Source organism: Psittacula echo (assembly GCF_963264785.1).
Source record: "Psittacula echo genome assembly, chromosome: 23".
Taxonomy (NCBI): Eukaryota; Metazoa; Chordata; class Aves; order Psittaciformes; family Psittacidae; genus Psittacula; species Psittacula echo.
In genome coordinates this window covers 792292-806891 of record NC_137748.1, presented here as the reverse complement: position 1 = coordinate 806891, position 14600 = coordinate 792292, and the positions used below count along the sequence as shown (strand labels likewise).

Genomic DNA, 14600 nt, shown 5'->3' with positions numbered 1-14600 from the left:
GCTATATGGGAGTCCCACCCTTTCCATAAAGCTTTGCTGGGGGAGTGGGAGCAGCCCAGGCTGTGCTTCGGACCTACCGCCACACCAGGGAGGATTTGGCAGCATCCCTGGATGCTCCCGTCCTGTTGTGCCTGAGGACTGGGGGGCACTGGGGGCATTGCGCCAGCAAACTGAGCTTTCCTCCTGGCTGTGCAGCAGTGATAAAGCCGTTTGCAGGTACAAACCGCCTCGCGTGTGCGGTCTGCATCCTGTCCCCGCTCAGCGCCCTCTGCTCTCATTGCAGATTGAGACCCACAAGCTGACCTTCCGCGAGAACGCCAAAGCCAAGACTGACCACGGCGCCGAAATCGTGTACAAGTCCCCCACCATCTCCGGAGATGCCTCCCCGCGCCGCCTTAGCAACGTCTCCTCCACAGGCAGCATCAACCTGGTGGACTCCCCGCAGCTCGCCACGTTAGCCGACGAGGTGTCCGCTTCGCTGGCCAAGCAGGGCTTGTGATCGCGGCCCGGCGGGCAGAGAGGAGGGGAGACGAGGAGAGAGAAAAGAAATAAGAAAGGAAAAACAAAAAATAATAATCTGGCCTTCTTCCTCTGTTCCTTTTACAGCTGCTTCCCCCCCATCCCCCACTGGTTAATGATTTAACCTGCTTTTACTGTTCATTCAGCTCTAGCTCCAGGACTTCAAAATCAATGACACTATGAGGTAGAAAACCTCCTCTCCCCCTGCTCCTCTGAGCACACAGCCCCTGCCCTTCCCTGCTCCCCCCTGTGAGGTCCCTCACCCCCCTGTAAGCTCCCCTGACCCCCTGTGAGGCCCCTTGCTGCCCCAGCCCTGCCAGGGACCGTGTTCACCACCCCAGGAGCGCTGCAATGTGCTGCAATGGGGCCCTCATGGGAGGGGGACGTTGCCTGCCCACTGCTGCCCGGGCTGGAGGGCTGGCCTGCAGGCAGCACAGGCAGTGCTGTGGGTGCCGCAGCCGGGAGGTGCCCTCCCCTCCTGCATTAAATTTGCCTGCTGATTTGGAAGAACCCGTTTGGTTTTCCCCCTGCAAGCCGAGGTGTGGATGAAGATAATGCCAGGTACCCCCAGGCCCGCTCCCAGCTCCGGCAGCTGGAGTCCTGCTTGGCACCGGGGTGGCCCCTTGCGGCAGCGGCCCCGGTCGGCCCTTCCCCTCTCCGTGGCTGTGCTGGAACTGCTGAGTGGATGAGTAGAGGCTTTCCCCCCCCCGATTCCTTTGGCAGCCCCTCGTGTCGTAGAGTAGATTTGTCTGTAGATGCTTGGACCGTGCAGGGTGATTGTTTTCCTGAACGAGCATGTGTTTCAGATAATGCTAATAAATGCTGTCAGTGGTTGTGAGCTGCTCCTGGCGAGGGGGAAGCCCCAGCTCCGGCACCGCATGTCTGCTGGGCACCCGGGGGGGCCCTGCACCTCCCCAGGGCCGGGCTGGGGGATGTGGGGCACTCGCAGCTCCCAGGCTGGGGTGGCCCCTGGATTTGGGTGCAGGTTGTGACATTTTGGGGTTGTTCTTTCTTTTGTTTCCCCTGCAAGGTCAGCTAAAGGGATGGCGGAAATGGCAGCTCCATGGCTCTGCTGGTCTCGTGCCTTTGGCAGCGGTAGGAGACAACTGGGAGGACGTGAAGGGGGTTCTTACGGGCAGCTCCCTCTGGTCCCATCCTGCACTTGGGGGCCAGAGGCTGCTCCTGGCACTGCCCTGATCCTGCCTTGAGTTTGCAGCATGTTGCCCCTCACGACATCCTTCACCCAGCACCACACAGGGAGCAGAGCTGGTCCATTTAACCCTCCTGCTGCTGCTCTCACCCCTGTGGCTCAGCGTGTGTGTGCCCCATCCTTCTACAACCAAAGAGGCTGAGAAGTGCTCAGTGCATCCCCCCTGCCAGGGAGCCCCCAGCGCGGGGCTGGAGCCTGCTCTCCCCAGGGCATGGGCACTGCTTGGCTGCTACTGGGCAGAGCAGGGGTTCCTCGGCGCCAGGACCTGCTCCCAGCCCAGGCAGGAGCCGATTCCGCTCCCCAACTGCTGCAGCCTCTGGGCTCCAGCGCGTTCCTCTCCAGAGCCTGCCCAGCACCAGAGGACGCTGCTTGCGCTGGGGGAACAGGGCAGCCCCAGGAGCTGCTTTGCTGCTGGGGAGAGGCTGGTCCAGCACCACCACGAACTGGTCCCGGGCCGCTGCCTCTCTGATTGTAAAGATGCTGTGCTCCTGCCTGTGACCTGTATGGGTGCGGGATGGAGGAGCTGCTGCGCTGCTTCTGCCCTCTGTAAAGCAAATGGGAGACCCCCCCTTTAAACCCTGTTTGGCTGCGGGATGGCGCATGGCTGAGCCCCCCCATCCTGGCCCTCGGCTGAGCTCCATCCTGCAGCCTCCTCCCCACAGCATCCCCCCAGCCCGGCCCCATCCACCCACCGCAGCGCCCGAGCCACGGGCCCAGCCCCGACCCCGCATCAGACCCCGGCCCGAGGGTGACCGCGAGCAGCCGGCCCCGGCTGCTCCTTTCCTCCTCACATCTTGGTCTGAAAGGGGAGGAATCCGGCACCGAGTCCCAAACCCGTGTTTTCTGCACTCAAAAAGATGAATTCCTGATGCTTGGTCAAGCCCTTCCGGTGTCGGTGCCGGCAGCCCCGCGAGGGGAGGGAAGGTTTGATCTCAGTGTATCATTTAGCTTAGCTTCTGTCTGTGCCTGTCCATAGTGTGTCGTGCGTTAACAACTGGTTTACACTGTTGCCGTAAAAGTGGATTTGGAAATAAAGTCATTACTACGAGAACCGGCGCCGTGTCTGCACGGGGGAGCAGTGGGGAGCAATGGGGCACAATGGGGCACAGGGGAAGGATGGGGGATGAGGGCAATGGGGCTGTATCCTCAGCTGCTGCATCCCCACAGCCCGAGGCTGCTCTGAGCCCCAGCGATGCTGCCCCAGTTCCAGCCCATGATCCCCCCATTTACCAGCACCAGACCCACCCGTGCACCGGCTCCAGCCCGGTGCAGCCGCTCCTGTTTCTCTGGAGCTTGGTTTTCCCCCCGCTATTGATCGCTGAGACCAGGCCAGGGCTGCCCAGGCTGCTGCTGCCTCTTTGGATCCCCATCACCACCCCGGGCCCCTTCCCGCGTCCCATCCGCTCCTCCCGGCACAAGCTGAGGGTCTCTGCTCTCGGCTGGTCAGGGTCTGACCCCTGCAACCCCGCAGTGCCCACAGCAAAACCCACCCCGAGGGGCAGTGACCCCAAAGCATCCAACGAACCCCCCAGCCCCGGTCGTGACGGGGCCGCTGGAGCGCGGGCGGCAGCGGCGGATGCTGCCCCGCGCCCCCCCGCCGCTCACAAACAGACGGCACCAAAACTCTTGGTTTTAATGGTGGTTTTTTTTTTTTAATCTTTTCTCCTTTTTTTTTGATTTTTTTTGTTTTTTATAAGCACGTTTGTGCTTTGCCAACAGAATCAAGACATTAACAAAGATCAGCTTCTCGGAAGAAAAGCGTTTCTATAGAACAAGGACATTACACAGCTCAAAGCAGGAAAAGAAAATATTTACAAAATACAAGGTGGGGGTTATTTTTTTTTCTCTTTTTTTTCATCATTTTTGTGGTTTTTATAATGCTAAAAGGGTTATTCAGAATTTTCAACCTTATAAATAGAAAAGCACTTTATGCGCGGGGCTATGGGAGCATCGGTTTGGGGGGTGGGGCGGTGGTTTCGTGTGATGAAGAAACGAGGATGAATCCTTTCAACCAGAACAGAACCAAACCCACGAGCTCGTGTTGAAAATTGTGAACACCCCCGACCCTTGAGCAGTTTTAGCGACGATTTCATTACAAAATGAGGGCAAAAGAAAAGAAGAAAAAAAAAACCCAGAAATGGCCTCGGTTGTGGGGTTTTGTTTTTTTTTTCCTTTTTTTCCTGTTTTTCTGCGGGTGAGGGGGGCGCACACAGGACAGGCACGAGTCCAGCGACAGGACAGCGACCAAAGCCACACCGCGGGCACGGGCAAGCGGCACAGATGGGACCGGTGCGCGGGAGCCGCTGCGGGAGCTCGGAGCTCGGTTTCCAAAGGAGCAGCGCCTCAAGTGAACGGGTTCGATGCCCGCGCTCGGCCTGCGGAGCTGGGGCAGCCCCCGCCAGCCCCTGCGCCCTTCTCCCCCATCTCCCCCTTTCTCAGACCAAACCATCGGGGACCCCCGGGATCGCTCCCTCTGCCCCGGGGCCCTCACCCCAGCTTCCAGCACCATCGGGGATCCCGGGACTCGAGCATCAGGCACGGACGCGCCTTTCCCAGCTGGAAGCTGCCGTTTGTCCAACAGCAACCGCCCGGTCCCCAGAGGCTGTCCCTGGAGTGGATCCTGTGCTCACTCCAAGCGCCCGGGATGGGGCCTTTCCCCTCCTTCCACCCCGGAGGAACCCACCAGGTGTAAGAGGGCCGCTCCCGAAATCCCGCTCCTCCAATGCGGCTACAAAGGATCCGTCCTTCCCTCCCCAGTGGGAAGGGAGCAGCTCCCAGCCCAGGGGAGAAAGCAGGAGGAGGTGGCCCAGGGGCAGAGCCTCCCTTTGGGATACCTGGAGCTCCACCGAGGGGAGGAGGGGGCGCAGGACAGCGAGCCCAGGACATCGCCTTTCAGCACTGACTCCACTGAAACCTCTCCGGGAGGGTGCGGAGGAGCCAGGCTTCTGCTGGAGAACCGTCCCTGACCACTGCTCAGCCCTGGGCTCGAGCCCACGCAGCTCAGAGGGGAGGGCAGCGAGAAGGGAGGGGGCTGGAGCGCTGCTCCCCTGCCCAGGCTTGGCTGCGCTGGGAGCGCTCGGGGGGCTCATTCGTGGGACGCGGAAACACGGAGAGAAAAAAAGAAAAAAAGAAAACGAAACAAAACAAAAACAGGAAAAAAAAAAAAAGGAAAACAGAAAAAAAAGAAAAAAAGAAACCAGTTTCTAAATTCCTTAAATTCACTAAAAACTGTGAAAATTCCCGGCAGGATGTTTGAATATCAAACGCAGATTTTGGAAGCTTTAATGCCAAGAGTTAGTTCTGTGTTGGTTTTGCTCATGTCTTCCCGTGTGTCTCTATCTGTGCGCTGGCCGCTGAACTGCTGCGGAGGAAGAGGAGGAGGAGGAGGAGGAAGAGGAGGGTGTCGCTGGGGGGGGGCGGCTCTTGAGGCTGCCCGGGTTGGGCAAAGCGGAAGTGCCATCGGGCTCCCGGCCGGATTTGCTGCCCGATGTGCGCCGGGTGCAGCGCGACAACCGGTCCTGGGGGTCACATTGGTCCTCGCACTCTGTCCGGGGGTCGTACGAGAGCGGGAAGGTCCGGCGCTCCCAGGGCTGCACGGCCTGAAGGGGAGAGACACCAGGCTATGGGAAACCCTCCGGGAACGCTCTTCCTCCAAACCGAACCCACTGCTGCCATTCCCCACGTCCGATGGAACTTCCCATGTGCAGGTTCCCAACTGCATCCCACAGTGAAGGGGATGAGCATCACCTGGACCGCCCCATCCCATCGCCTCCAGGAACAAGCCCAGAGCCGGAGCCAGGACTCACCTGCTCATCGAAGCCGGCCTCAGGCGTGGAGCACCGAGTGTCCTCGCTGGAGAGGAGCCGCATGGAGTCCCGGCAGAGCGGGGTCAGGGGGGCAGAGAGCAGTTCGGGGCTGATGGGGCTGCGCGGAGAGTGGCTGTGGGGCAGCTCGGGGTGCGAGAGGCAGCTGCCCACGTCGGGGGATGCCGGCTGCGGGGTCGAGGGGTTCCCCAGCTGAGGGGTCGTCCGTCCGTCCGTCGATCTGTAAGACCTGAGGGAGGAACACGCCTCAGAGCCTGGCTTGGTCCCACCAGCACCGGCGCTCTGATGCCACCCCAGGACCCCCTCCTGGGGACACCGCAGGGACTCAGCGCACACGAGCAGGGGATGCTGCTGCCCAGAGGCCGAACTCTTCCAGGCTCAGCTTTGTCCCATCTCCAGTCTCGATGCTGCTTTTCCACACCGACGCTGCCCTCCCAGCGTTCCGAGTCCCACACATCTCCCACGCTGCGAGTGCTGCAGCAGCACCCCATGAGAAGTCACCCCGGGAGATCAGAGCTGGTTTCTCTGGGTGTTGCCACCATCCCAGTGCCACGTGAGGCCAGGGCGGTTCAAGACCACAGAGCAGTGAATCAGTGATGGAGGAGTCCAAGAGCTGGGCGCAGGAAGAGCGCTGCAAAACCTCCGCACTCCGGAACACTTAAACCAAGCCTTAAGGAAGCTCAAGCACCTACAGAGATTCCCAGGCAGCAGAGCCACAGAGAAACCCAATCAGAGCCCCCACATCCATGTGCAGCTCCTCAAGGTGAACCCGATCAGCAAGAGGCAACCAAAGGCTGCCAAGGATCAGCTTCCGAAACCTACCTGGGCCAAGAGGTTCCCCAGAGCACACAGACCCAGCCCCAAGCGGGCCTGTACAAGAGCTGCACCACAGCGGCGGCAGGGACTCAATGTGCTCAATCAAGGAGCTGTTTAAAAGCTGCTCCGGGAAAAAGCCAAACGCAATCCACGAGGCAGGATCTGCTGGAGCAGCTCAGACACTGAAGGGGAACCAAGTGAGTTCACCCCAGGTGTTGCCCGGCCCAGGGTCTCCACAGCAAGGAGCAAACGTGGGCTGGAACACGCCGGTGACACCACATCCTGGCCAGCAGAGCAGGGACACCGATGTCCTGGTCTCTCCCTGCTGGGGAGCTGCACCGGGAACACCGGCCCCAGCTCGGGGGGAATCCCCGTTCCTTGGCCATGGCCAAGCTGCTCTGCTGCTGGCAGCAGGACCAGAGAGGCCTCTGAAGGCCCCTTCCCAGCAGAATTCCTTCCTGAAGCCATGGGAGGAAGCTCTGCTCCGGGGAACGGGTGACACGAGGCACAAACGGAGCGTGGCAGAGGCTGCCTCTGCGTGAGCCTGGCACGACCACAGCCCCCAGCAGGGCTGAACTGAAACCACAGCCAAAGAGAACCGGGTGCGCGCCTGCCCCAGCTGCAGCTCAGGGGCGCTCAGCACCGCTCAAAGCATCGGAAATCAACCGGAGAAGAGCAGATCCCTCCTTGTGCAGGTTTCTGATGAGCTCAGCAGTTGGAAGCCGCGAGCTCTCCCAGACACCCACTCACAGACCGACACTGCACGAAGGGAACTGAGCGTCAAGGGAGCAGAGGAACGTGAGGACACGCATGGGACTGGAGGCACTGCTCAAAGTGACTGAGCCGAGAGATGCAACAGCACCACGCTGGAAACAGCCACTGCTCCGTGCTCCCGCAGGAAGGATGCCGCGCTCCGCCCTTTCCTATCCCTCTGTACTCCCAACTGCTGCATCCCTCCATGCTTCCAACCCAAACAGACAGCGCAAGAGCTGCTGATGGGGAACCTCGCTCCCACCTCAGCAGGACTGCTCTTGTGGATGGTGACCAAACCACGTAACAACAGCACGGGACTTGAACCGTTTGTATGGATCAGCCAAGCTAACGACTGCATCCCACTGCTGGGAATGGCACAGGGGCCACCAGGAGCCCAGTGCACCACGCTCTGTGTACTCGAGTGCTGCAGGTACCTGCTGCCGCGCCGCTGCGGGGGCACGCTCGTGCTCCAGAGCCACCGGGCCCGCTCCATCTCCTCACACTTGCTGTGCCGAGCAGAGAAGGCTCCATCAGACAAGTCCTCGATCTGGAAGGGAAGGGGACAGGCCCTGGTCTGAGCTTTCGTTTATTAAACACGCACCCATGTGCAGTCTGTCCAGCATTAGCTGCGGTGTAAATGCAAGTTTATGTGCTCCGGAGGGAGGCAGATGCCATCAGTGAGCAGCACCTTGTTAAACTGAGTCTCCAGGAGGAGACTGGGAACCAGAATCCAAAGGAAAACCACTGATCCCAGGATGAAAGCACTCAAAGGGCTTTAAGGAAATACCATCATTATCAGTTCAGCTGAACAATAACAACGACTGCTCATGATTCCTTGATTAGACTGTTCTATAAAAAGACTGATGCCCAGAGAGGTCTCCTGGCAGCCGTTAGAGCCCAGACTCAGCTGTACCCGGGCAGTAAATCCAGCTTCTGCCTGATCACACCCTTCCTGCAAAGGAACCACCACCACCAGGCTGGTTCTGCCAGGCCAAAGGGGCCATTGTGCTGCAGGAAAGGACAGGGCCCCTGCATCCACTCCCTTCAGCATCCCTTGTGGACGCCCTTCAGCCGCTGCCAGCCCCATCCCACATTAAACTGGTCATAAAATCCTTCTCACCTCCTCATTGTCTTCATCAGGGTTTGCTTTCAGAGCGCTGATATCCACTTCACGCCAGCTGCAAGGCACAGAGGAGAGGGTGCTCAGCAATGGACACAGCACGTGCCCTGCACGCACCAACGCTGTCCTTTGGGGAAGGAGAAAACCAAGCCTGCCACCATGAGCAGCAAACTTAGGCTCAGTTTTAAGCCAAGTGGCCGAATTTGTCTGCCCAAGCCCCTCCTGTGCTGTCAGGGGAGGGTTTCTCCCCCTCCCCTGCTTCATCTTTATGCACTGGGTTTGCACCCGCTGAGTGCGGTGCTGGGGGACAGGCAGGAGACGTCCTTCCCCATCGGGAGGGTCAGGAATGGAGAGCGAGGCCACCAGTGTCCTCCCACTGCATCCCAGATCCTGGTACTGCTGGAGCCAGCCAAGGACTGAGGAAGCAGAGCAGATGCTGCAGCATTTCCTCCTCTTCCTCTGGCTGAGCAACAGGCTCCCTTCCTGCTCCCTCTGGAACAGGCCTGGGAAGAGCATGAAGGAAGTAAGGAGGAAAGACGGAAGTAAGTTGGGAAAGACACACGGAAAACTGGGGAAGGAAAAGAAGGACTGGGAACGGGGCTGCTTGGGCCAGTGCTGCAGCATGCCAGCACGCTCCACTGAGCACTCAGGGCTCATCCAGTGTTAATCCAAGAACATCCAAACAAGGGCTCACCTCTTGCACTTCGCTTGGGCAGGGAAAACTTCCAGCCCCCACCGCCCAGGATGGGAGAGCTTCTCCTGGTGGTGAGACCCAAGCCCTCCTCCTGCACCCCAATGTTCACCCAGCCCAGGCACCCACCACCCAGCCTGGACACGTGCAGATGGGAACCACCAGGGACTTTGGCTCAATGTGCTTTGCATTGCAGCAGGACACAGGACAAGAGGATGACTGTGCACAAGGAGACCTGACTTAGCAAGTGTCCATCAATGGTACAATCAGATGTTTTCCAAACTTCCTCTTATTTCCAAGGAAGAAGAACAGCAGGAGCTGGGACGAGGCACATACCTGGGTGTGAGGATCTCTTTGTACTGCAGTTTCTCCACACGAGTCGTTGCAGCAACGGACATTGGGATGACAATGTTGTTAATATCAAATGAACTTTCGCCTCTCCTCCTCCTTGGCTGCTGTAACACGAAGACAAGACCCAGGTGAGAAAGGGTCGCAGGCTTTGTCATATTAAGCCCTTAATGGCGCATGAAAAATGATGTGGCCTCATATAAAATGGCCTTTTATGACTTATGGACACTCCAGAACCAATGTGCATCAGAATGGAGTTCCCCTACTGCTTGCTGGAAGAGCTCTTCCCAACCAGAAATCCCTCCTGTCAATCTAAAGAAAGCGGGGAGACCATCAGGGAAGAACCATCCTGCTTGGACACAGCAGCCCCGCTCGCGGCCCTGCAGGGGCCTGCACCCACCATAGGTGCCACTGTGGCAGAGGAGGAAGGAGTCAGAGGAGTTCATGTTCTGAGAGCTGCACTAAGAGCCCAATAGCTTCCATCTGAATCCTGCTTTGGACTGGAATAGTCCTCCTAAGACAGAAATAAGCTCCACACGTATCTATTTAAACCTGGTTGAACACTGGGTGCTCTCCTACCATCTGTCTATCCAAAAACCTCCCCCAAACGTGTGACAGCAGCGCTGACAGTGCAGTGACACGAATGCTCATGGATCAGCTTGATGGGCATGCAAACAGTCCCTCTTCCTAATGGAGCCACCTCCCATTTACCAGGGTCTCTGCTGTCTGCTATCCTGCCGGGGACCTGCCACAGCCAAACCCCAACACTGACTTAAGCTGGATGAGGAGACAGTGGGTGGGCACCTACTGCCATGGCAGCACGGAAATCCCACCATGGCACTGTCAACAACGAGCCTTGACTGAGCCCCCAGGGAGGAGATGCAGACCTGCACTAAACTGGGATGCTCCAATCCAGGTCTAGTGGAAGGTGTCCCTGCCCGTGGCAGGGGTTGGAACTGGACGAGCTTTAAGGTCCCTTCCAACCTAAACCAGTCTGGGATTTGATGACTCCAGGAGGCTGAGCGTGTCTCGGAAGACGGGGTGAGTTCAGCAACTGCTGCAGCAGAAACCAAAGCCCTGATATGGAACAAAGCCAGGGGCCTACTGAAAACAGGAACACTTTACCAGCTGACAGTGAACCTGCAATTGCAGCTGACTGGCTCTGCACAGCCAACATCAGTCCAGGAACCCCAGCAGACCCACAGTCCGAGCAAAAGAGGACCAGCAACCCTACCACCAGCTGACCCGGTGGGTTCAGCATGCCAAGAGAAACACCAAGCGTTCTCAAGCCTACGATGTGATGGAGCTGAGCTCAGAAACCCCTCAAAGGCACCAGATACTCACAGCGGTGCTGGAGGTGCCCTGTGAGCTCGCACTGGCAGGAGCAGAGCCTTCTGAGGAGGTGGACAGTTGCCGGGCTATAGGGCTGTGAGGTGTGGGGCTCGCAGCTGCTGACAAGTAGCTTGGGCCACCGACGTCCGTGTGATGCTTCAACACTACACAAGGAAGGTGGGAGAAAACCAAGAGTGACATTAGCAAAGCAACCCCAAAGGGCAGTGGAGGTGGTGGAGAGGAAAGGACCCTGTGCACCAGAAACGGCCAGTGCTGAGGAGCACCTTGCATGAAAGAGAAGCACCTTCTGATGGTGGCTGCCAGCCTGACAGACCCTGAGGGAAGAAGCAGTTAGAGCCCACGAGGCGATGCTGCAGTGGTGCCAAGGCCCAGAAGCAGTGCGCTGCCCCCTCTCCAAGGCTGGAGGGGGAGAGAGGGGCTGGATATGCAGCAAAGCCCAAGCTCCCCCCGAGAGCCCTGGCTGTGGGAGCCTACCTTCACTCCTCTCAGATGAGCAGTCTCGCAATCGCTTTTTGTCATGGGCAGCAGGCTGGACAAGCGAGCGCTCTGGCGCTCTCTCGGCCTTGGACACGGCCGTAAAATCGTCTAAAGGTGGCCTGTGTGCCTTGTCTGCTTGGGTTTTTTGATGTGAGCGCTCTGAGGAGGGGAACAGAGAAAGAGCTATGAAACGCCTGTTTTCACCTCTCTTTCTGCTGGCGCAGGACGCTCGGGCAGAGCTCACCAGCTCCACAAATCCAGGTCGGGGCGCTGAGATGTGCTCAGAGCAGGACGAGCCGCAGAACTGCCCGTGCCAGCGTGAGCACAGCCTCAGAGTGACCAAGAGGAGGCCCCGACCCACCGAGACCAGCCTGAGCTTCAAAACCTGCACACACGGCACCTCCAGCCCTGGGACACCGCGGCCTCATCCGCGAGAGCTCACTTTGAAGGGAATCCTCCTCCTCCTCCTCTCTCCACTCAGACCCAGGGCTGCTGGATGCAGAAGCACGGTGGAGGCAGGGAGGACACTTACTGGCTGCAGTGAAGAAGGAGTTCACCAGCTTGTGGCGGTCCTTGCGAGCAGGGTCAGACAGGCTGCTGGGAGGCAGAGGGGCTCTGTGCTTCAGTGACAGCTTTTTGGGTGGTTTCACCTTCTCGTAGGGTTTGTTCTGCCACTGAGACTTCAGCATGCTCTGGAAGTGCAGGCTCGTGGGCACATCTGCAGAGGGTGCAAACCACAGCGTTCAAGTTCATTACAGGACGCACCAGAGAGCCGTGGAACCATCATCATCCCCGTCAGAACAGCTCTCAACAAACACACAGGCATCAATAGGAAAAGCCAGGCTTGCCTACACCTTCCTCAAGTTGAGGAGGACCTGCAATGTAAGGACCCAAGGTTTCTAATCTGAAGCTCTTTGAGAGAAGGACATTCCTCCAGGATTCACAATTCCAGTATATCCTGGCAGGAGGATGAAGCCTTTTGCCAGGCAAACCATGTGTCTAGCACTGACAGTACCTCGTGTACTGCCACGCTCAATTCTGCTGTATCAGATCTGACTTCCAAGAATCTGAGCTATCTCAGCACATCAAATCTACAGAGGTGCAGGCTTGGAAGAGAGAAATCCAATTTAAACCCTCAAATTCAGGTCAAGCCAAAAGCCAACCAAGTACTGTGACATTCATCTGCCTGACGTGGCACCTCCATCACCTAACCAGGGTTGTGTAAGTGAGCACCTGAGAGGCTCCAAGAGCAGAGGTGCTGCTGGAGCTCCCCGTGCAGGGGCTGGGTCAAGCAGCCACCGGGGAGCAGGAGAACTCACAGGTAATGATTTGGTAACTGGTGCCCAACACAGGAGGGACGTGGAGCTGTTGGAGTGAGGCCAGAGGAGGCCATGGAGATGCTGTGAGGGCTGGAGCAGCTCTGCTCTGGAGCCAGGCTGAGAGAGCTGGGCTGGGGCAGCCTGGAGAAGAGAAGGCTCCTGAAGGGGAGACCTGAGAGCAGCTCCAGTGCCTAAAGGGGCTGCAGGAAACCTGGAGAGGGGCTTGGGACAAGGGCCTGTAGGGACAGGCCAAGGGGAATGGCTTGAACCTGCCAGAGGGGAGACTGAGATGAGCTCTTAGGCAGAAGCTCTTCCCTGTGAGGGTGCTGAGGCGCTGGCCCAGGGTGCCCAGAGAAGCTGTGGCTGCCCCATCCCTGGCAGTGTTCAAGGCCAGGTTGGACACAGGGGCTTGGAGCAAGCTGCTCCAGTGGAAGGGGTCCCTGCCCGTGGCAGGGGTTGGAGCTGGAGGAGCTTTAAGGTTCCTTCCCACTGAACTCATTCTGTGATTTTGTGATGCATTCCGAGCCTGACGTTTCTGTGCACACCACAGACCACGGTAATCCAGAGAACCTGCCCCTCTTTCATGATGCTGTCTCACAATGAGCACAAATACGCTGAAGTGCTGTGAAATTCAGCAGACTTTGCTTTTGTTCACATTCCTCAAACTCCATTTCAACCAAATCCTAGAGAGAGGAGTGCTCCTGACCTCAGCTGAAAGACAGAACACTAATGAGATCATTCAGCGTATTCCTTCTACAGACAGGCTATGGCAGACTATGTAAAACCCACTAACTGGGGTAGCAAACTACTCCAGCCTCAGGAGTCTCACAAATAAGCTTCTTTTCATAGTCACAGCTTCAAACTTCAGATTTCATCATCAAATACTGCTGCCTGGGTCTCTTCCAAGACTCAGCTCTCTTTTGTGTGCTCGAAAGACAACATCCTAGACGGGAAAAGCATTAAAACCTTTCGGGTTAACAGGAGAACTACTGAGAATTCATCTTCTCCAACTACACGTGTAAGATCCAGCTGCCAGCAGGACACGCAGCCCGATGCGAGCTCACGCTGCCCCAGTGAGGAGTTAAAAGCACCAAGGATGAGCATCAGCAGAACAAACATTCCTCCCCCTCATCTCTCAAGCTACGACACTGTCACAGGGGCTCTGAAGCAACCCTGAGCAGAGATGAACCTTCCCAGGCCCTGCACAAGGAATGCACAGCTCTGTGCCTGCAGAAGGGATGTGGAGGCCATTGGGAGCTGCTGTGGGATTCAAGAACTGCATGTAGATTATCTCAGAGGGCAAGTGGCAACGATTCAAGCCTTGCTGGTAGCCTCAGTGGTGGGTATCACCAGTTCCAGGGACTGGAGAGCCCCAGCAGACCCAGGCAGAGCACAGGCTGGAGTTGGCTGTGATTAATGGGGGAACTTATCTCTCAGTAATAAGCCAGACCAGCGGCATTTCAAGTACCTCAAGGGTTAAAGCTCTGGTTTAACCCCATCCGTTTGCTAAGGAAGGGCTATCACAGAGCAACAGCAGCGCTGCAGCCACCACTACAGGTTTGTGGAGACATGTTCCTCTCTGTGGGGGTGCAGCACAGGGTGTCTTCCAACCCAAACCAGTCTGGGATCCTATGTCCCAAAGAAGAGAAAGGGGCCAAGCCAGCCCTTTACGGATGCTGCCATCAAGGCTGCAGCATCACTGTGCTGAAATGGCCTGGCTTTGGGAAAATGGCCTCTTCTCCTGGACAATCTTTTCCTTTCCCCTCAGAACTGACTCCATCTCAGCACCCCTCCCCACTGCGGGAGGAAAGGCTGGCTTGAATGGAAGGCAAAAAAAGCAAGGCAAGATGTTGTCAGCAGAAAGCGTTTGCCACTGCCCTCTGCCAGCTCTGCCTGCACCAGAGCCCGCGCAGCGACACCATCCTCACTGCTCTTCCTCCTCCTCCCCGGCCGAGTGGTGCAGCCTCCCGGGGGCCAGCAGATGGCAACCGCAGCGAGCCCGGCTCTCCCCACGCTCCCAAGGTTATTACATCATCCGAAACCTCCCAGCGAGACGAACCCCCCGGAACAAGTGCGAGGGAGGGCACGAAGCGCCAGCGAAGGGGATGGGGTAAAAGCTGCCATGCCAGGCGCAGGAATGATCTTCCCTCCTCCCGTGGCGCCTGCAATC

At 57.9% G+C, this 14600-nt stretch overlaps 2 protein-coding genes across 6 annotated transcripts in view; one reads left to right on the top strand and one right to left on the bottom strand.

Annotated features, from left to right (window-relative positions):
* MAPT (microtubule associated protein tau) overlaps positions 1 to 2709 on the top strand; it is a 48702-nt gene extending 45993 nt beyond the window's left edge. For 2 of the 4 annotated variants that reach the window (XM_080633210.1, XM_080633211.1), the window contains one exon: positions 284 to 2709. In XM_080633210.1, coding sequence (XP_080489336.1) covers positions 284 to 499 — 216 coding nt within the window. In that variant the 3' untranslated portion in view covers positions 500 to 2709. Of the gene's footprint in view, positions 1 to 31 lie in introns of all 4 variants that reach the window. The other 2 variants (XM_080633212.1, XM_080633213.1) reach the window with 2 other exon arrangements.
* A 2341-nt stretch (positions 2710 to 5050) lies between these two features.
* KANSL1 (KAT8 regulatory NSL complex subunit 1) overlaps positions 5051 to 14600 on the bottom strand; it is an 85945-nt gene continuing 76395 nt past the window's right edge. For both annotated transcript variants that reach the window (XM_080633665.1, XM_080633664.1), the window contains exons 8-15: positions 11644 to 11829; positions 11109 to 11270; positions 10626 to 10777; positions 9270 to 9388; positions 8243 to 8300; positions 7557 to 7669; positions 5536 to 5782; positions 5051 to 5328 (exon numbers count right to left, since the gene is read on the bottom strand). In XM_080633665.1, the coding sequence (XP_080489791.1) occupies positions 5065 to 5328; positions 5536 to 5782; positions 7557 to 7669; positions 8243 to 8300; positions 9270 to 9388; positions 10626 to 10777; positions 11109 to 11270; positions 11644 to 11829 (1301 nt within the window). In that variant the 3' untranslated portion in view covers positions 5051 to 5064. The remainder of the gene's footprint in view (positions 5329 to 5535; positions 5783 to 7556; positions 7670 to 8242; positions 8301 to 9269; positions 9389 to 10625; positions 10778 to 11108; positions 11271 to 11643; positions 11830 to 14600) is intronic.